The 21,724-nt window shown below is 41.5% G+C and overlaps 1 protein-coding gene across 2 annotated transcripts in view; it reads right to left on the bottom strand.

The window, feature by feature from the left end:
- Window positions 1–1,439: 1,439 nt before the first annotated feature.
- The window catches only part of MMP16 (matrix metallopeptidase 16), a 185,969-nt gene continuing 165,684 nt past the window's right edge, over window positions 1,440–21,724 (bottom strand). For both annotated transcript variants that reach the window (XM_028736577.2, XM_077932873.1), the window contains one exon: window positions 1,440–14,185. In XM_028736577.2, coding sequence (XP_028592410.1) covers window positions 13,851–14,185 — 335 coding nt within the window. In that variant the 3' untranslated portion in view covers window positions 1,440–13,850. The remainder of the gene's footprint in view (window positions 14,186–21,724) is intronic.

Raw genomic sequence — 21,724 nt, 5'->3', positions numbered from 1 at the left:
CAGCAAGGCTAGCACTCACAGCTGGCAATTTTCAAGGCTCCAGGGACTCCATTGGTCCAGCTCAATTATTCCCCTGAGCCATGGGGGGGAAAGAAGCTGTGCATTCCATGTGTTTGTCTAACTAAACCTCCTAATCTAAGCAGCCAACAGCATGTAGGAAGATGTTTTTTTACAGGCTCTGCTGGTGGCCCTTAACATTTTCATGGCAACTTTAGCTTATAGCGAGGCAATGGGTGGGGGGGATGTCTTCCCATATACCTGTGTTGAGTGCAATGCATTTACTGTCCCATGCTGTGGAACAGCCTTCAACAACTTGGTTTAGGACTTTAACTCCTTTCAGGCCCAGCCGGCTGTTTGTGTGGTCAGGCGGAGTCCCCCAAACCCTGGGCGGTCCCCCCATTTGGAATAACAACTCAAGACAACGTGCTATGGGATTAAAATTGGCCACAACTTTATTATGTTTCAGATGTGGGTAGACCTTGGCTCAGGCATTGGGCGTTTATCCCTCCCAGTCCCCCTCCATGGATCTGGGGAACATCAGGGTTATCCAGTGTGTGAGGAGGATGGGCTAGGTCTGGAGAACATATGTTCAAGCAGAGAGAGCCTGCCCCCATTACGCCGCCGTTGCAGGGGAGAGCAATGACGACCTCTAGGCGTACGGCCAAAGCCTCCCCTCAAACAACCCCTTTAACGGGGAACTCTGGTATCGCCACCGCAAAGAGAATGGGGGCGTGGGTCACCGCTACACGCCCACCCCTATTTAGGGAAGATAGACTAAAGGATTCCGCCCAAGGCCTAATACCGTCAAAGTTGTGATGTTTTGCTACAGGAAAGGAAAACCTGCCAATGCAGGAGAATTCCTTCCCGGTCCTTCAACAGTGACCTTGACGTAGCAGTGCCCGCGTACCTGTGGAGAAAAGGTTAACCTGCAAAAGAAGTCTTAACTGAGGGTGGGTAGGGTGGGAGAAGCTCTGGAGCCAACTGACGGTTCCCAGGTAAGATCCTCCCCTTATTGTGTGGGCAGGGTGGTCCCTCCCCCTACCTGGCCTGATCAACTTGGCAACGCCTCCCCAGACAGGATTGGGCAACTGGCTGAGGTAGGCGGAGGCCTCCAGGCATCCCACCTGGGGATGGTGAAGCCAAGCCTGTGCTAATGGTGCCACATAGGGTCCAGGGGGCTGTGTGGTCATTGTGGGAGTTGTAGTCCAAAACATCTGAAGGGCACCAGGTTGGCTGAAGAACAATTTTGAGACAAATAGCGTTTGATAGGGTTCAAGCCTCTCATCAGCAGAGCCATGACCTCCAGTGTGCAGGTTCCTCCACACAGCCCATATGTATCCCCTCCGCCATATGCCATAAGTATGAAGCAGATAAATGGCAGAAGGTGCTCACTTCCCGCTGTTCAAATCGGACAACAAACTAAATGAAACCACGACAGATTTAAGAAACACTGCTTCTGCTTTCTTATTTATTGACAGGTTTTTTTTTTAATTACAACACAATGAAATGATGGTAAGTACATAAGATAGTATAAAAAAAGCAATTTTTAACCCTTCCCTTGGTTAAGACACTTACAGCAGACGAGAACTGCCCCACCCCGGACCCCCCTCCTCAAATGAAAACAAAAAAATAAATAGAAATTAATAAATAGAAAACAAATCACTGCACAGCCCTTAACTCTTTGATTGCCAGGACAAGAACCAAAAAGACAATTCTAGCATGTGACGTTTAATTTCGTGGTTAAAGGTTGCCGCAGCAGTCAAAGGGTTATTATACTATTGTAAACATAAGTATTTTGTTCAAAAATGTTCAGTCATGTAATGAGTGAACAGCAATGAGATTAATATCATGACCCCTTGACCTTTAATTATGCAATATTATAAGGAGTTAAACGATAATAGCTTGGTGAGCTGGTACATAGATTAGTTAACCCATTTTTTATTTTATTTAATAGTGCACTATGAGGCCTTCATTTACTAATAAAAGAATGTGTGTATAATAAAACACTGTTAAATGCATTGATCAAGAAAATAAAGAAACAATGAAAAAAAAATCTGTCTAAGCACCACAAATTTTTGCCTGATTATATCTGACAGTCAATATACACTTTAGCACCATTTAGTCAGCCTTGGTTTTGCACACAAACAAGCTTTGTGTTTGTCCATAGAAACTACTTGAAAGGAAAAAAAATGGTATTTATTAAAAAATATTATTAATGCAAAGAATGTTGTGGGAGTCGTACAGTAACATAAATTTAAAGTAATGTAAAAGAAATCAGCTCTCTGAAAATAGGAAAATGCTGTCACTGTCTCTTTGCTTACATGCAGCACTGTGAACCAAACTCTGGCATAGAATATGTATGTGCAAAAGCAGGGGAAAGTACGACCGAATACCTTAACACAGGTATATAGAGCTTGCTGTTTTGATGGATCTCATACAGTGTGACCACCACAGCAACAATTGCCTGTATGAAGGAGTTGTTTCTGATAAAGTATTTAGGCATGATAGGCAGTTTCCATTCTGGCTTGTTTTTGGGACTACCTAAAAGACATTTTCAGATGTTTTCTGGTTAAAGGCATGTAACTCAAAACCAGATGTGGTTTAATTTAAGAGTAGACCTTGTATGTGCAGAGTCAAGAAAAGGATTTTTAACCAAAAAAGGGGGAGTTAATACGCTGATTTTATAATAAGCAGAACATATCAGAACACACTTCTGCTCCCCTGTGCTAACACATTTTAATCATAGCATGCACAACCCTATGTGCTAAATTCCACAGGGCATGTAATCCATATCTTACTGGAGTTACAAAGAAAATTCTCATTGGTCTTCAAGTCTCTTGATAGCATCTTGTGCCTAATACCTTGACTAAATATTTTCTGACAACACGTGTAACAAAATCTTGGGGGCTATTTATTTTAATAGGAGAGAAAGTCCACTTTGGAGGTTATCTGGAGCACAAAACCAACTGGGAATCCCCTGCCTGCTGATTCTTATCTCCCTGTAGACTCCCAATTTGGGAAGTCAAACACACATTTGGAACTCTGCAGAGAAAAGCAATTTGGGAGCATAGTATAGAATGCAGAAACAGTATGGAAAGGATTATCCCTTCTCATTGTTTTTTTGTTGATGCTCCAATTCTCCCCCTCTCAATGTGGATTTTACTTCATTTAAATTGCCATTGGTCTTTTGGTGCACACATTTGCTTGTACGATTTGATTAGGTCTATAGAGGTGGAGGAAATCAACCATACATCTGTCCAAAGACCAGTTGCAGAAATATAAAGGGTCAGATGTGGGAGAAAAATTGGTTTCTCATCATGCACTGGGAACAGTGGATGCTGAAATACAGGAAGGCAGCCAAGGGTCAGAATATAAATTGTTTCCTAGATCATTTCCAGCAAAAGGCAAGTGACATTGAATAAATATGAATAATGCTGTGGAAACAACTAAATTTTTATTGTAAGCAAACAGACTGGCAGTAAACCAGCATTTAATTTAGGAGAACGGGTAACAACAACACTTTTCTGAATCAAATACTAAAATATGCCCATATCCTCTGAAATCTTGAACTGCCATGTCATGTAAATGACAAAAAAGCTACCATCATGCTTCAGCCATGACAAGAAATAAATAGGTCACCTGTAAATAGCTCCTGTACACATATTCCACAGAATAAACTGCCAATATCTAAAGATCTGCAGTTCTTCCTGCAAATCTACGAAACTTCCAGGGCTCAAATAAACAGTACGGGCTCTGGAGAGGAATTGTTTAACTGCAAAGGCTGGCAGCTATAAGGATAAACTAACATAACAGAGGGCACAGAGAGATTATCTCACCATCTCAGGACTCTTATCTGGGGGGGAAGAAACAGGGGCATCCCAGACTCAGTTCTTATTAACCCGAAGTGATTACGATGGGTGATCAGAGCTGTGCGATGGAGGCACACAAACACTGTCCACAGGGAATTCTACAAAGCAGCAAACATTTGGACAGCGAAAGGAAAGGCTCAACAACAAGCATTTTTAATAATAAAAATGAAAGGCACCTGTGCAAATGAATGCTAATTTTGTTGAAACCCAAGCCTAGGTAATGTTGTCATCCCAGCACTGGCCCACATAAAATAACACCAAGCCAATTTGACTGCCTTTTACATCACTTTGGGGGCAGGGGAAAATCACCAAGTTGTTGTCTTTAAACACTCTTAATTGAAGGGAATGGTTTCTGGTGGTGCGATATATTTTTCTCTTGTTGGGGTGCAAATCAATGGTTGAATGAAATTAAAAGTCAAAGACATGTCTCACCATGGGGGGTGGGGCTCGATGTTAAAGGATATAATGCATGTGTTAATCCAATCTAAACGGAAAGCACAAAGATGCCAGTCAAATAGTCAGAAGATACCAAAGCTGCGCAGCAGCAGCTGACAAAGCAGATACACACAAAAAGAAGAATTTGATTTGGGGCGAGTTGAATATCTTTATTAGGTGGCCAAAAACATTGCTTGAAGAAAAGCAAAACGCCCATTTTATGAATGAAAGGAGGCCTTTGTTTGCAGTTGATTCAGCCCTGTTGACTTAATTATCATATCCCAGTATATTTCAGCTGGTTTATAGATTGGTCCACTGGACGACTTTCCGAAGCCTATACAATACGCTTGGATTGACATTGTTCATTTTGCCCTGCTGGAAGCTCGCTGTTTCACATAGCGTATAATGAAGAGCACATCCACATCTCGGGAATCTATTTATTTATTTATTTCATTAAAAATTATATACTGCTGATGGTTTTTGTTTTTTAACTACTTCAAAGCGGCTTACAAAAAAATTACTTGAGTGTGATGTTTTCCATATCCTTATATTAAAACCACATAAATATTTTAGCGTGGAAATGTTTCTTTTTATTTGATAACTTTCATGAGACTATAACAACTTAGAAAGCTTGGGACACTTTTCTGCCAAAGTTGACTTCTCAGTCCTATTTAGCTTTTTAGAGAAAGCGCTTGAGGTGCTATTGGTGGACAGCAGCGGCACTTTTCTATGAAGATTAAAGTGCCAGGGTTCCTGTGAAAGCCGCTTTATCTTCTTGCCATGCCTTGTCAACAACACAGGACTGGCCCTGCCATACAGCATGGTGGAACAGGCTGTTTCAAACAGCAGGGCTTAGAGGATAGATGAGAACAGGAATTGATGTTCGAAATGGTACAGAATTTTTAAAGTGTTGGCCCTAGAAGGGTTAGTGAATAGGTTGCCATTTGGTGATCAGCTTCAAGTGGGATAATTACTTGGTCTGGCACTATAACAATGGCACATTTGTTTATTTACTAAAAGATCTTTACCTCTCCCTCCTCCCCCAAAAACAACAATCAGGTATCAGGGCAGTGAATAAAATATGACCAATAATGGTCATACTGCCATAGATAAAAGCATAAAACACAATCTAAACAGCTTTGTAAGAGGAAGTAAAACACAATAGGACTAAACAGCTAAAACACCAGGCCCAACATGTAAGTTTTAACCAGGTGCAAAGAGAATAACAGAACCAGCACCAACTATACTTCTGTGAGATGTCGTAACAGACAAGCATCTGCTCCACATTGACAAGACACATGTAGAAGGTACTTTAAGACAGTTTTCTTCAACCCTGGATCTCCAAACCTTGGACTGTAGGTCCCACCACCCCTGACCATTAGCTATAGTGAGGGTCTCAGTTGAACAATGTCTGGGGAACCAAGGTTGAAGAACACAGCTTTAAGAAAAGCCTCCTTAGCAGCTCTTAAAACAGATGTGAATCCGTTTTGCAAACCTCCTGACCATAATTTCATTACGGGGACAGGCCCTCTTCCATCACAACTGTGTTGGACTGCTTCACAAGCACTTCCTTGAGCCATTATGCTTTTAGTTGGTTATTCATTTATTTCTGGCACCCTTTACACATTAGGTTGGTGTGTGTGTGTGTGTGTGTGTGTGTGTGTGTGTGTGTGTGTGGTTCATTAATGAAATCACGGCCATGTCAGCAATAAAATAGCATGACCACAGGCTTTGCAAACGGGACACGTGAATACAGTTTCTCGAAACTTAGTGGCATACATGTCATTGGTTGCCATGACAATCAATGAGCCTTACTGAGAAGCGGGTCCATTTCCTTTGTATGTTCAGTAGTTGATAGAATTGCCACAATAAAGTCACGTATGGGGTTATTTCAAATGATAACGACACTGCCATCGCCCTGGCTTCCTGGCTTGCACATGATCATTTTGTAGCAATAGCTTATATGCATACTGGCACAGTCCAAAGATTATGTATTAATGAAGCCCTTGCCAAACTGGTGCCCTTGAGATGTTTTGAACTGCAACCCCCATCATTCCTAGCCTGCATGGTTGTGCTTGCTTGGGCTGATGGAAAATATAATCCAAAACATTTGGAGGGCACCAGGTTGGAGAAAGTGGCATGGATACAGGCTTCTCCTTGACAACAGAGATATATTTTTTTTAGGCCTGCACTGTGTTGTTCTTAACTGAGGCACTTTCAACAACTGTTTTAAGGGTAGGAATACTGCACACACTTCTAACATCCCTGCCTTAAGGTTGTCTAAATGGGAACATGAACCTTATCAGTTTTGCTCTCATTTTCGGCCTCCGTGCTAATACCTAACTAATCGACACTTTATTTATACAACATGCTGCTGACCATGGGTCCACTAGTCCTTCATCTGTGCAATATGACATGTAAGAAACATAAGGCCTAAGGGTTGAAAATAAAATAAAAAGTAGATGTCTCCCCCTTCTTGTTGAATACACCCCCAACCTCTTTATTTCCCCAGAACTAAACAAACAAACAACTAAGTCAAACAGGAGTGGCATGTCTTGTAAGAGAGATTTGTCTTGCTATATCGGACAATGCTGGGTGGCAATCGGTCCCATCTTGTTATTCTGGCTGCACTTACTGTTTGGCTGACCTGTATACCAACTGGTTTTACAAGAGGGCAGCAGATTATAGAATCTGCATTGTTTGGCCAGCTGTGTTATCTTCTAAAGCCACAGGCACCTGTTACACATTGGAGGCTACAAGCAAACCTTTCAAATAAACAGGCAACCTCGTTTTTCCCTTCCAATATATGCAGTTCAAGCATCTATCTGCAAGATGATGAGTACTTAGACCTCACTCGAGGGTTTCCATTTTCTGAGATCTTACCAACAAGCCAGAATAGGATCCTGTGCTTTGTTAGATACTGAAGCTGGCGTTTTATTAAGATCAGCATGGTGGCACCAGGAAACAAGCAGAGGTATTCATTCTAAAATGAGCACACAGCTCAACATGAACTAGCAGGGCCAGCGTCCAAATGCAGGACATTAAAATGGTCACCACTGGAATAGTTGCAGGGATATGCTTCCCCAATCAGATATTGAATAATAGAATTGTAGCGGGACCATGAGAATCAATATTTCCAATGCCCTGCAATGCAGGAAACTTTTGCCTAACATTGGGCTTGATGTTACTAAGGTCTTACTCCTCTGTACATTTACTTGGGAGTAAGCTGCATTGAATAAATGAGATTTCTAAATAAACATGTACAATAAAGAAGTATGGAAATGGGCTGCACAATAATGTTCATGGATTGAATAGATAAGAGGAGAAATATATATTACATAGGTTCACAGATCACATGTAGGTGAGGGAGACAACACCATTGTGAGTGGTCTGTTAATCATCTCAGTAACCAAGTTAGACAAGTGAATCTCATTACTAAACTTAATTGCATTGTTTAGTGTTTTCATACATTTTTGTTCTATGTTTAGCTGCATTTTTATGCTTCTTAAACATCACCAAGAATTAAATAAAATGCATATTATGTTTAAGTCAGGGAGACTCAGAAAGGGCTCCTTTGGAGCAAGATCATATTCCTTCCAATTCAGCATACCAAGTAATCACCTACAAAAGTATTTACTTAAATTTCATTCCCCGCCCCCCATAAATGTTTAACCCAGAAAGATTTTTTTCCTGGTTTATGGCAAATAATATTGTGCTATTTATCCATTTACACAACACACCATAATGATAAACTGCAATAGATGGATGGCATCTATATTTTTGCGTTGCACTGATCCACATTGTGGACTGTGACAATATGACTACAGATGCCTTATTAAAAACAGCTGATCCCATGTATTATAGATATGAATCTCATGCTTTCACTGTCCACTTCATGCATCTGATGAAGTAGGCTCTTGCCTACAGAATGCTCTTGCTACAACAGATTTGTTTGCTTTTGAGGAGCCACAGGACTCTTTCTGGTTTTTATTTAAAACAGATGCCATTTATTCAAAATTCAATGCTGTTTTTTCATGCTAAAATTGGGCAGACCCATTTATTCAAAATTCAATGCTGTTTTTTCATGCTAAAATTAGAGATCATGTTAAGGTTCTCACCAATAGATGAGTGAGAAAGCAGCCTTTGAAAAGGGTTGGATGGACTTCCGACAAAATGCTAATCAATTATCAGTTTCCCCCCGCATTGTGACTTAAAAAAAAAAAATCGTGTTGGAATTCAACGTCTAAACTGGTAAATTCACATTCTTATTTTTGAACTTTTTAAATGAAGACACACAAATTTCTAAAATTAGCTTGAACAAGGGTACAAGATCCTGGGTACAAGATCCTGGGGGAAACTATCAAATGATTGCTTCATAAAATAGAAATTTGTAATAGAAAAGCTAATACAACGTTGACCTGCATGGCAAAATCATGCCCAAACTTTTTTCAATTCACCTTCTCTCTGTATATAATATATAATGCACTTTTAAATATATCAACTTATTAAGCATTCACATAACCATGATGTACCTTATATCAAGCACAGCACATTATCACACTTACCTTCCTGCATAATAATTACTGTACGTTAAATCCTCCAAATATAAACATTTGTATTACCTTATAAAAAGAGCAACCAGCAACATGCTCAGCTTCTTCATTGCTTTCCAGGAAATCACTGTACTGAAATTCTATGCTGCCATGAGATCGATTTTGAAAGTAGAGCAAAATGTTCAAGTGAATGAGGGAACAGAAATAAATTGAAGCACCATACTCATGTAACGTATAGGCTACAGTGAATATCCAAAATGTAGTGAACATTGATATTCATGCACCGATTCCGTGAATGTCCTTCCACTTTTCAGACACATATAAGTGAGAGCTGCCGATCACATTCAGGCAGCTGTCAACAGTCACTAGGGAATCTTGAGTTTTTAAGACAGTCACAACAATTGTTTAGGATCTCCAGTGTTTACATGGGAATACCAACACTCACCATATTTTGGACTCTTCCAAGCCCTTCCAAGTATTTAAAGAACAAATGTGAGGAGGAAGTGTGTAGAGAGTGCACAGTTGTGTGCTCTGTTCCTATCCCAAAGTCCCTGCTGGCTCCATTCCTGGCCTTCCCAGGAATGAGAGGGAAGATCTAGAAGGTCTTCTAAGTGTGTTTAGCTAAAGGTGCTCAGATGCCTTCTGGAATCAGGAACCTGGTAATGTAGGCAGGGCTCCTGATCATGGCAAGGCTTCTAATCTTGTCCAGCCAAATGCACCTAACCTGCCCCCTCCTTTAGACTGCAGGGATGAGATAGGTGGAGATATTGGGGGAGAAGTTGGCCCACAGCCCTTCTACACACTTTATGCCCTCACACATTCTTTGAATGACTAGACAGGGCTACAGTAACATAAAAATCTATTGCCTACAGTAAAACAACAGCAAAACTAAAACATCTGAATTAAGCTCATCTTAGCTTCAGTTATCCCAGGGTCAACACCAGGACAAAGGGACAGGTTCTTTTTTTGCCTGTAACAGACCATGATTTCTAGATTTCTGCCGGAGGCAAAATAGGAACCACTTCATGGTTTTGCCAGCTAATAGGTATGTTTAGAAAGTGAGGTGGAGCATAGGACTTCACAGATTGCTCTATGTTTGCAGATGTGGTCAACCAAGGTACTCCTGTACCAACAACTAAAATGGATATACTGGTGAAATGCAATGGTTGCATAGTGGCTCAGCCTTTAGGATACTGCAAACAGCACCTCTAAGACTCTCCAAAATGCTATTGGCATTGCATATGTGCTACAAAGCAACCCATTTCTCCTTATTTTTGTTATCCAGCCACACTTCTATATATGCTCGGAGAAAAACAATACCTTGCAATGCTGTATAGGATGCCTCACATGATTATAAAACAGACCCTCAATTCAAAACAAAGCAAAACCCCAAATCATGTTCAATTGAATAAAAAGGCATACTAATCTTCATGCTATGCTCAATATAAATATAAATTCAAGGCAGTCGAGCTATTTGTTACCAAAAAATAATGTGTATATATACTTACACTCTCTAAAAAATGATTCAGTAAGGTGGATTAGGAAATCACTAACAAACGGTCTTGAGTCTAGTATAAAAAACTTTGACGTAAAAGCCAATGGTGGCCATTTTCAAGTATTTTAGTGTGTTTTAGAATGTCATCATCTATAATGAGTCATTTGCAGAAAGGACTGGTTTTATACAGAAAACTGAACCAAAATTAAACAGAAATTCATTTCCACTGCAGTTCATTTTTAGAGTGTGCATGTATACATAGCAACTGTTCCATCTAGGTACTATCTGCTACAAATACTGGGCACATTCCATAGGGAAATTTTCCTGTGCCAACTGCCCAGTGAAATACATGGGAGCTGAGCAAGAACGCTGCCAGGTGCTACCTGTTGGTTTCCACCAGTCTTGGGGATGGGAGCTCCTCCATGTATTGCAGCCATTTCCCTTCTCTAAAATAAGTGAATGTTTGGACAATGTATAGATAGGACTCTCTTTGTTGTAAAAGCCTAGTCCCAATCCAAATTAGATCAGCCACACCAGATTTCCCACTGAGTTTGTGCCGGTTTGCAAGTTAAAGGTCAAAGAGCAAAGACATCAAACAGTACACTGTAAGGAAATTCAGACAGCAAAGGTTTTTTTTTTCTTTTCTTTTCCACAGAAGACTATGTTTAACTCAGTAATGACAATCAACAGATCAATAAAGTTCAAGGCAAGCTGTTCATTGTTTCAAAAGCTACTCCCCTGGAATCCCAGCTTTCATAAAAAGCCAGGTATCTGACATGTGGGGTGCATCCTTTCTGAACACCTTTAATAAGTTCACAGCCTAGTGACTGTAAAAAGCCTGTCACTGCAAGAAGCAGTTCCTAAAATCAATAAAAAGAGGTCTGTCAGTTGCTGACTTTTCTCTAGGAAAAAATATTGATACATAACCTGCCCTGCAGGTCACATGAAAACGACAATACTGCTGTTAGCACAAATATTACACATGATGACACAATGCTTTGGTGCTCCCTTGGTTCTGTCAGTGATTTAATGCACAGCTAAATGCCAGAGGACTTGTGACCCTTTGGGAACTAAGGCAAATGCCCGATTGGCAACACTTTGCAATGGGAGAGGCAGCACCATGAAATGCCAGAGTCCTTGCTCTCTGGTTTCCATTGGAACTGTTATCTGCACCTGCATATCTACATGATGCAAGGCAAACAGAATAATCCTGCAATACAGTTTAAAAACACAAGAGTTAAGCAGAACACAAACTCAAGCGCTACGCTAGTTGTTGGACAAGAGAGTTCCACCTGGTTCCATCATCAATCCCATGTTCCTGTTGCTCTCAGACTGGAGAAAGACAAAAGCTTTTATGAGAGTTGAAGGTGATATGACAGCAGCATTGTTTCTTGGGATGTCGAAAGTGATTTCTCTTTTTTACCGCTGTCATTTCTAATCAATGGGTTTTGCAGCACTACAGGGACTGCAAAAGCAATGAACAGAGATACATCCCATAGCCAACGTTGCCTCTATCATACTTCCTTCATCTTGCTAAAAACCGCAGCTGTCTGTCTCGAGACTTACTCGCTTCCAGCTTTTCAGTCTCAGCCACTGTGGTTCGCTGTTACACTGCCCATACCCATGTAAAAGCCCTGTAGCAAAATGAAAGGGAATCTGCATGGCAACACATTGGTGTCACACATTGCAAACATTGCTATGTTTGTTGGTGTGTGGTGGCAATGCAAACAAAATACTTAGGACATACACTATCAATAGCATAAATGGATGTCAGGTCCTTGTGACTGGGGGCTACCATTGCATGGGGCAATGAAGACTGGATAAAAGAAACAACAGAGATGTGGGAGGACTCCTGCAATGGCTTGGCATAGCACATCTTGAGAAACCAAAGACCAGCTATACTTGCAGCCACTTGTATTCTGTCTGCTGCAATGTATTGTTTTAAAATAATAATTATCGAATATTGTTTACTTCTGTTATATCACCATCAACAGAGTGAGCAAATCATTTTTTTTAAAATGCTCTCTTATTTTAGGTTATTTTAACTGTGTGGTATCTAATCCACTTACAGACCTACCAACCTGCCATGTGTACCTGCCAATCCTGATGACTTCTGGAATGCTGGTCTCAGCTGCCATGTTTTGTTATGGTACTATATAGTGTCATATGGAAACTAGAGTGCATAAAGCCACTAGAAGGAGGAGAGGCAGGCACAGAAGTCAATGATGCTAAGAGGGAAGGAAGGAGAGGATTTGCAGAACTGATATGGTTTATGGACCACCTACAAAGGAACTCGCAAATCACAGGAAATAAGCTTTAGAATCCAGAATCTTTTTAAGCTGTGCGTTCCTATAATTTCCAGACTGCCAATGTTCACAGCCCTTGAAACTCTGAAAACCTATAGTTCTCAAAGGGTCACAGATTACACAAACCTAATACTAGCATTATGTTTCTCTGTAACATTAAGTGTCACTTTAGTTCACTGCAATCGACTTCACAGGCTTGCTGCATTCTGCTATGGTTTCAACATTAAGTGTTCTTGACAGACCTGGGGGAGGCCTGGGGCTGCTGGCCTGGTACAACTCGGGAGGGGGGAGGAGAAAGAAAAAGAAGAGGAGGAGGCAGGAAACCAACAAAATCTAAACCAATCAATAAAAAAGATACTATCTGAATATAGTAATGAATATAAATGTGTTAAAACATTGAGGACATAGCTCAGAACAGCTGTATAAAACACAAAATGAATGTATCATTAAGGCTGTTACTATATTGCAGATATTTTGGCCCCTTATTTGTTGGAAAATGGCTGTCCAAACAGTCTGAATTCCTGTGTGTCATCCTGGTCTCCCACTTAACAAAAATTATGAGTAGGAGTATAGGACTATATCCGTAGCTGACAGAAAGCAATCCTCTTTGGAGACAAAGCTGTTTTGGGTCTTCACACTTCCTGAAAGTTCCATTGTGATTGTTGTGTTATAGTTGCTCTATCTTTTCTCTTTTTTTTTAAAAAAAAATTGATTACATTTCTTATTATTGTTTTTTTTTTTTTAAACCTCACGCAAAACTCTTTCAAAGGGGAGCAGGCTTCAAAGGGGACAGAAAAAACCCCAACAGAGACACTGGAGACGCTTCTTATTTTCCCATATTTTTGCTGTAATATTTCCTCTTCTTTATGGAAAAAATCCCGATAGTTTTGCATTGGGTGTACTGAGCGTGCAGAGAGGAAAAAGGCTAGAACCGAATGACAAAGAAAGACAAAAGAACTGGAGGAACGGCAGATACTGTGTACGATGGAAGCTTCCCACTGGAGTGAACTCTTACTTCCTGTGCAGGGTGCAGGCAGCCCCCTGGGTTTTAAAGATCAGCCCTAGTCGAGGGGCTGGACAGATGCCTGCTCCTAGATAGGAAACTGCATAACAGCTCTTCGGTTGATCTCAAGTTACCACGAACTCCTAGGAGAGAGAGAGGGAGAGAGAGAGAGAGAGACATACCCCTACATCACACCCACTCTTGCATAGAGCGTTTGCAGTACAGTATGTGGCGGGGTGTTCCTTTCCTCTTGAACTGGAACACAGTGTAAACCAAGACAAGGAGGCACAGGGCCAGGATGCAGGGAATGACAATGGCTATGGCTTTCACAGTGCTGGCTGTGTTGTCCAGTTTGATGACAATGTCTACATCATCCTGAGGGCTGTGTCGGTCTTTGTCCCGGTCTGCTGGTCCATCACAACCCATAAAATCCTTTAGGATGGATCTGGGATATCCAGGTTCTACTTTGAGCATCTGGTTGTTGAATTTCCAGTATTCTTTGCCTTTGTAGAAATATGTGAAGCCTGAGGAAGAAAAGTGTGAATGTTTCAATGAGTTGCAATTTCGTTGTGTCCAAGGTCAACAAAAGACAAGGAGCTGCTGAAACTTTGGAGTTAACAAGCAGGATTAAAACTGACATTTGGAAATTAATAAAATGTATCCAGCCATTGCCAATATCTACCCAATAGGACCTCGCTACTCCATACCTTATTTGCAGCTACAATTGCTTCAAAACTCCTTTATCTTCATTGCACCATTCTGCACAGTCAAACCTCAGTTGTCTAACGTAATCCGTTCCGGAAGCCCGTTTGGATTCCAAAACATCTGACAACTGAGGCGTGGCTTCCAATTGGCTGCAAGAGCTTCTTGCTCTCAAGCGGAAGCTGTGTTGGATGTTCAGCTTCCCAAAAATGTTTGAAAACCTTACTTCAGGGTTTTTGGCGTTCAGGAGTCGAAACGTAAGATAATGGGGGCATTTGGGAACTGAGGTTTAACAGTACAGGATTCTGCCAATATTGTGAAATAAAAATATATATCTTTGCTACACCCTGCATTTTAAAACTTGTACCTGACAAGTACTTAAAAACCTCATGGCTGAACATTAACTCCCAACAACATCTGATTAGTGGATAAATAGAAAGGATGATAGAAAAGAGCTTTAGAAACCCCATACTTGTCATCAAACATGCTTTTCAGCTTTGGTTGTGTGAAATGCTAGAAAAAGAAAAAAGATAATCGGAATAGCCCTTCCCTCACAGAACATTCTTTTTCCAACAACTTTATAGGGCATATTGGTTTTTCAACAAAGACATGTCTTTATGTTGAAAAAATTACATCTGATGAGAAGCCAACGTATCAAAGCAATCCTTTGTTATGTACAGGAAACTGTATATGCATAACCCAACAAAGCTGTGGGACAGATTGAAGCATAATTTAGCTTATGTCATGTCCTAAATGCCTATCTTCCCTAACTTTATGAAACAACCAAGACGGATGCATTTAGACCAGTGGAAAGATTTAAGATCCTTATTTAAAATTGACATTTAAATAGGATCATAAATTATGCTCACCCTGAGTCCTGTTTGCTCAAAGAGCCCCTACCCAGCTTGGGAACATTGGTCAATTATAGCAAATTACAGCACTGTGCTAGACCCACCTACATTGCTCCTCCCTCTCGACTGTCTGGGCTGATTCTGTTCCCTGTTACTTCTATGTCTTTGAGAGGAAATGCTGTATTAACTCTGCCAATGGAAAGCAGGTGTGCACAGCTTCAGATTTTCTGCAGGGAGCTAGAATTTGATCATTCAAGTGCAATCCAGGATAATTAAAAATGGTGCCTAATTGCAGAAATGCTGCTTTCCTGCCAAATAATCCAAAGCATTTGACTGGCCCAGATGAAAAGTGGCACCGATCCAGTCTGAAACAAACTTTCACAATGGGTGAACTTCCTCCTACTGTTTAAAAACTGTGCACAAATAGCTGGAGCTTTCTCTATCTTTACTATGTCACAGTTTGCATTCTGCAGTATTATAGGTCCCCAGAAAAGAAAAGAAAAAGAATGGGCTTCATTTGTGATGCAAATAGTACTAATTGGAAAGTTTAGGTTCGATGCTAGTTTCAACTGCTTACACAAAAATGGGTTTTTGAAATTGCACTGCGGAGAGGAAAAACCTCTTTAGAGCATCTCATTTTCTATTCAAAATAGACCCAAACGCTTTCACCCATCACCATTTTTTGTTAGTTTCATGATGGAATAATATAAAAATCTTGTGCTATTGCTGTTATTTATTTTAATTGTCCTTCAGAAATTCTAGTGCATAAGATATTACATGGGGTACTTGGGACTGTTGCAGGGTTTATTATCTCATAAATTTGTCCATTACTAGAAAACAGTAGTACAATGGAAATTGTCTTTCTTCCCAAAACTTTCTCCTTAAATATTATTTCCATATTAATTGACAACATATATCCTGTTGCCCCCACCTTCTTTGTTTCTTATATTCTGCCCATCAGCGAGTTGTGTTGCTTCTCCTGATACGACGTTGCAAAAGCACAGCCCTACCTTTCTGCCTCCTCAGCAAAATCTCTAATACACATCCAATCATCCCTTACATTGACCCACTGCAATATTCTCTGCATTTCCATTGTCACACCTTTTCTCAACTCTGCCCAAACTCTACCGCAAAATCATTTACCTTGTTTGTTGATCAAACAACATTCCTCGTCAAAGTCTGTGTGACTTTCTGTTTCCTCCCATGTCCACCAGAAACACCCAGTCCCTTCCTGGCCTTCTCTCAACCATCATGAACCAGTGTATTCCTGTGATATCTCCTTCTACCCCATTACTCTCAGCCATCTAAAGGTCTCCTGCTCCCATAAGAGTCATCCACATGGTTGGCAATTTATATGCAAACAACCGGAGTACCTCTTTTTGGCATTTAACAAAATAATATGTTTACATCAAGTGTCCTACTGAAAATCAGGATAATTTGCTCACTCTGTTGCTGGTTGGGTTGGAAAATGCATAACATGATGATGTTGTAAAATATACTGCATGTTACAGTGAAGGAGGAGAGAACTTGAAATAGGGAGAAATGTCATTTTTGGTGGCAGCTCCCCTTACCTAATTGTAATGCATAACTCTGCCCCAAGACCTGCCAAAATGTATAAAACTTTCTTCTAAAGCTTTCTGCGTAACTCAAAAGCTTACACATCTTTTTTCTCAAGCTGAGCTGTTCCTGTTGAAGATATTTCTTACTATCAAGAAGCTTTCAAAAGTAGATGTAAGAATAGGAGACATATATATCAGTTTCTGTTGTTTTTAATCAAGCAACACAAATGTTTCTCCCCTCCCCCAAAATGAACTAGGAAGCTAAAAGGATTAGCGCTATATTAATGAAAGATGTTGTTTAATTGGAAGCAGTTCCTCTGAAGTTTCTCCCCTGAAGCTATCTTGTACAATTTCAAGTCAAATCTTTATCTGAAGAGTAGAAGAGAAATGGTTTCAGGCAAAAATTCATCAGAGTTCTCTGAAAGTAGGTTGTGGGGTTTCTCATTTGCTTGTTTCATTGTCTGTTGATGCAATCACCAATTGCGCCATGCAGGGATCTTGACTTTGGGGGACAATTCACAGCGCTGTTCCTTGCAGGCTTCACCAGGCAACTTTCAATACTTAGTTTTCCTTCTCCGAGAGCCCAGAGGATTTCTTACATTTAGCCTCAAAGAAACGACATTAACAACAACACAACACAAAGGCAAAAATGGCTCACTCCTTAACTGCATTGTCTGCCTAGGTCTCAGGTATCTTTCCTGTTATTTTAGTAACTGAAAAACAATGAAGTTCAGTGTGACCTCAGGACCACTTCACACACTACAGAAAAAGAATGAATCCCCATGTCTCCTCAGTGAATTGACCGTGATTTTGCTGAAACAATTCAAGAGAACCCACTCATCTCAAAATGCCTCGGAAACACTCTGCTGTGAAGTGCAATTGGTTCAGGTTTCCAGGCATTCATTTACTGTATGTTTTCAAACGCACAGGTGCCCTTTACAGAAAATTTACTGACCTGCACTAAAAATATGGAGGTCCATCCCCCCCCCCCCGTACTGCACAGCTATTTACACATGAATAAAATGGAAATTATTGCATCCTGAAAGCAAAGGCTGGAATCTCTGGGCTAGTTTTGTAGCCCTCTGGCTGGAAAGCAGTGAAACTCCACTCTCATTCTATCACAGGGGACAACAACATAACCCCCCTATTATTTCTGGTGTTGTTGTTTTTCTCTTATCACTGTGCAAAGTATGAGTGGAGAAGTCCCTGTCCTACGAGGCTTACAGTCTATCATTCAACATAGATAAGACATAGGTGGAAGGAGAGGGAAAAGGCAAGGGTGTATTATAGAAGAATATGTAGTTATTTCAGTTCCACCTACTTAGTCCTACATTTAGGGCTGCTACCTTTGGTCAGGCAAAATACAGGACAGATTGGTGGTTGGGAGGCACAACACTCTCATGACACCAAATCCTGCCCCCCCTTGGTGGAGGGGGGTTCCTCACATTCGGCTTCCCACCTGCCTCAGCCACTTGGCCCCACTCTTTCACTCAACTCACATAGACAGCCAGGGGCCGGGGATAGATGGCCAGCTGCCATGGGCAACTTGAGTTGCAGCTCCAGCCTCTCATCCATGCTGGCAGAAGAAGAGCACGGAGGAGAAGGGAGGAGGAAAGGTCAGGGCAGGGTGGTGGAGGGGGCCATGTGGTGGGGCTGAAGAGGGGCAGCAGCGAGAGGGAAGGAAGGAATGGGCGAAAGAGACTACTTCTTCCCTCTTCCCTCTATTGTCGCTTACGCCAGGCCGCGTTCCTCATCAGCTGCTCCGACAGTGATGCAGCCGCCATTTTGGGCCAGCTGTCTCTCTCTCATGCCCAACAGTGTTAAGGAAGGGAGGGGTGCTCCTGGGGTTGGTGGGGATAATACAGTAGATATAGTAGTGGTGAGGACATTGATGATGATGATGATGATGATGACGATTTATTATTTACACCCTGTCCATCTGGCTGGGTTTCCCTAGCCACTCTGGGTGGCTCCCAAGAGAATATTAAAAACATGATGAAACATTGAACATTAAAAACTTCCCTAAACAGGGTTGCCTTCAGAAGTCTTTTAAAAGTCAGATAGTTGTTTATTTCCTTGACATCTGAAGGGAAGGCGTTCCACAGGGCAGGCACCACTACTGAGGAGGCCCTCTTCCTGGCTCCCTGTAACCTCACTTCCCACAGTGACAGAACCACCAGAAGTCCCTTGAAGCCGGACCTCAGTATCCGGGTTGAATGATGGGATGGAGATGCTCCTTCAGGTATACTGACAGGGGGCGAGGAGAAGGGAGATGGGTAGGTGACGCAAACCAATGAATGGGATCTACCCTCTTCCCTGTCTTCCTAAACCCTCTCTCTCACTCTCCACCGGACCCACCCTCTCCCTGAATATTCTGAGGAGGATGAACTAAAATATTGGGGGGGAAGTGTCCTGTTTGAAGTCCACACAGGGCAGGGGACACTTTTGTCCAAAACAGGGACGGTCACATTTTCTAAGGACAGGTGGCAACCCTACCTTATATTATCGTGATTAGAAGGTGCAGCAAAGGCTTTATTTGCACATCAGTATGATGCACTGAAAATACAGTGGTACCTTGGTTTTCAGACATCTCGGAAGTCGAACGTTTTGGCTTTTGAACATTGAAAACCCAGAAGTAACTGCTTCGGTTTTTGAACGCTTTTCGGAAACCGAATGTGCCACATGGCTTCCATATTGAGTTTTCTGGTCGGAAATGCATGCTTCAGTTTTCGAACGTTTTGGAAGTCAAATGGTCTTCTGGAATGGATTACGTTTGAAAACCAAGGTACCACTGTACTTGTGATATGTTCACAACTCCTACTTGCATGTTTATTGGTTAAATGTAATACATTTAAGGAAGCCAGCTAATATAGCATGAGATTACTCTTATCAGCTCTGATCCACATATAGAGCATATTTGTGTGCAACAACAATACCATTCACTGCTGTGAATCTGGGAATGCTCTCCCCAACTTCTCACACACCTTATAGAAGTGAATGAAGATGCCTTGACACATTTACCACTCTGTATTTACACTGGAGCCCAATTTATTTGAAATGCATACCCAATTCTACCTAGTGCACCAGATACTATATATACTTTAACACAAGTCTTTATAGAGACATTTGAGTGTGTGTGTGTGTGTGTGTGTGTGTATGCACACACAAATAAAACTAGTTTTTTATGGCAATAAATTAGTTGCACAAACTAGTTTCCTGCTGCAAAAAAAGAAACTTCCGCCCTCACCCACCCAAAATGCTCAGCTCAGGAAAGATTTTCTATTGATGGATGAAACAGACTTAAAGCAAGGAAGTGATTAAGAGTATTCCCGAGAAGAAAATGTTGTCTGCAGAAATTAGATATTTGAGCCAAAGGAAGGAATATAGATTCTAAACTAGGGGGAAATGTCTCATAATCTTTTACAGGGGGGACACGTCCTGAGGGAAGAAGGAAGGGACACCCGCCCCATCTCTGTTAAATCAATCACATGTGCAGAGCTAGAGGTACGTAGCAAGTGAAACTGGTTGCAATCCCATATCTTTATTTCACTCTCAAGACCACATCATCAAATTGTTGAGGGCAGTAATTAATATGCACATAATGACAACTTTCAGCATCAAGAAAAGTCTATGGTGCTTCGTCTTAGTCCAGGAGTTATAGTGGTTACATAAATGTGCAATATAGTTTAGTATACCTTTGCAATAAATAATTTAGTACTGATGTAAACTTAGGTTCAAAACCACTGCTTCATCCTTTGCTCTTCTTTATTTTGCATCAAATAGCAACGAACTTGTGATAACACTTTGCGATTGTGTGCTCCACAGCACAAAAGTAGATTCACCTGGATAAAGCCAATGGGGGGAAAAATTGCACAACGCAAGCAAATTATACTCCAGACTAAATCCAGAAGCGGTGAACCAGTGTTTGGAGAATAAGGCTCAAAGTGATAGAGAAACAGCATACGCAAGAGATGGGCAAACTCTAACAAGAAAATCCCATTCTAGATTGATTTGGAAATGACACTATATTATTGTAAGGTAAAGGTAAAGGTACCCCTGCCCGTATGGGCCAGTCTTGACAGACTCTAGGGTTGTGCGCCCATCTCACTCAAGAGGCCGGGGGCCAGCGCTGTCCGCAGACACTTCCGGGTCACGTGGCCAGCGTGAAAAGCTGCATCTGGCGAGCCAGCGCAGCACACGGAACGCCGTTTACCTTCCCGCTAGTAAGCGGTCCCTATTTATCTACTTGCACCCAGGGGTGCTTTCGAACTGCTAGGTTGGCAGGCGCTGGGACCGAGCAACAGGAGCGCACCCCGCCGCGGGGATTCGAACCGCCGACCTTTTGATCGGCAAGCCCTAGGCACTGAGGCTTTTACCCACAGCGCCACCCGCGTCCCGTGTTACATATTTGGTTGTGATCCAGGTTTTCAGCAAGTGCTTTGAAGGGAGAGGAGGGGGCGGGGAGGTCAGGATGCAGCAAGGCTGCGAACAGCCATAGGGTGGGAGGGTCACAAGAAGCCTCTCCTCCACACAGTCCTGCTAAACCGTGTGGGGATTCAAACCCAGGTCTCCCAGGTCCTAGTCCAACACTCTAACCACTACACCACTACTGGCCTACTATTATTATTGTAATCTGCAGCAAATAGCAGCTCTGGGTGGCAAATTTTCAGTGAGTGAATGACATGGGGAGAAATGTATATTTACACTTCCCCTGTTCCACCATCTTGACCTATGAGTCTGAAGAAAGAAGATGGGATTCCCAATCACTGGATTCATATGGAAAGATTAATATGGAAACAATCTGAGAACAAGTAGAATATTTAAAAAAATCAGAAATCCAAAAGCATCTATTTATAGGTGTGCTGACATGGGGTTACAAAGCAGTGTAAATTCAGGTAGCAAGGCACAGCTCGAAAAAGTGAGGTACTCAAAAGATGGTCTGCAATCAGGA

Source organism: Podarcis muralis, chromosome 8 (genome assembly GCF_964188315.1).
Source record: "Podarcis muralis chromosome 8, rPodMur119.hap1.1, whole genome shotgun sequence".
Classification (NCBI taxonomy): Eukaryota; Metazoa; Chordata; class Lepidosauria; order Squamata; family Lacertidae; genus Podarcis; species Podarcis muralis.
Note: the sequence above shows the minus strand (reverse complement) of the source record. Positions and strands in the feature narration are given on the sequence as shown.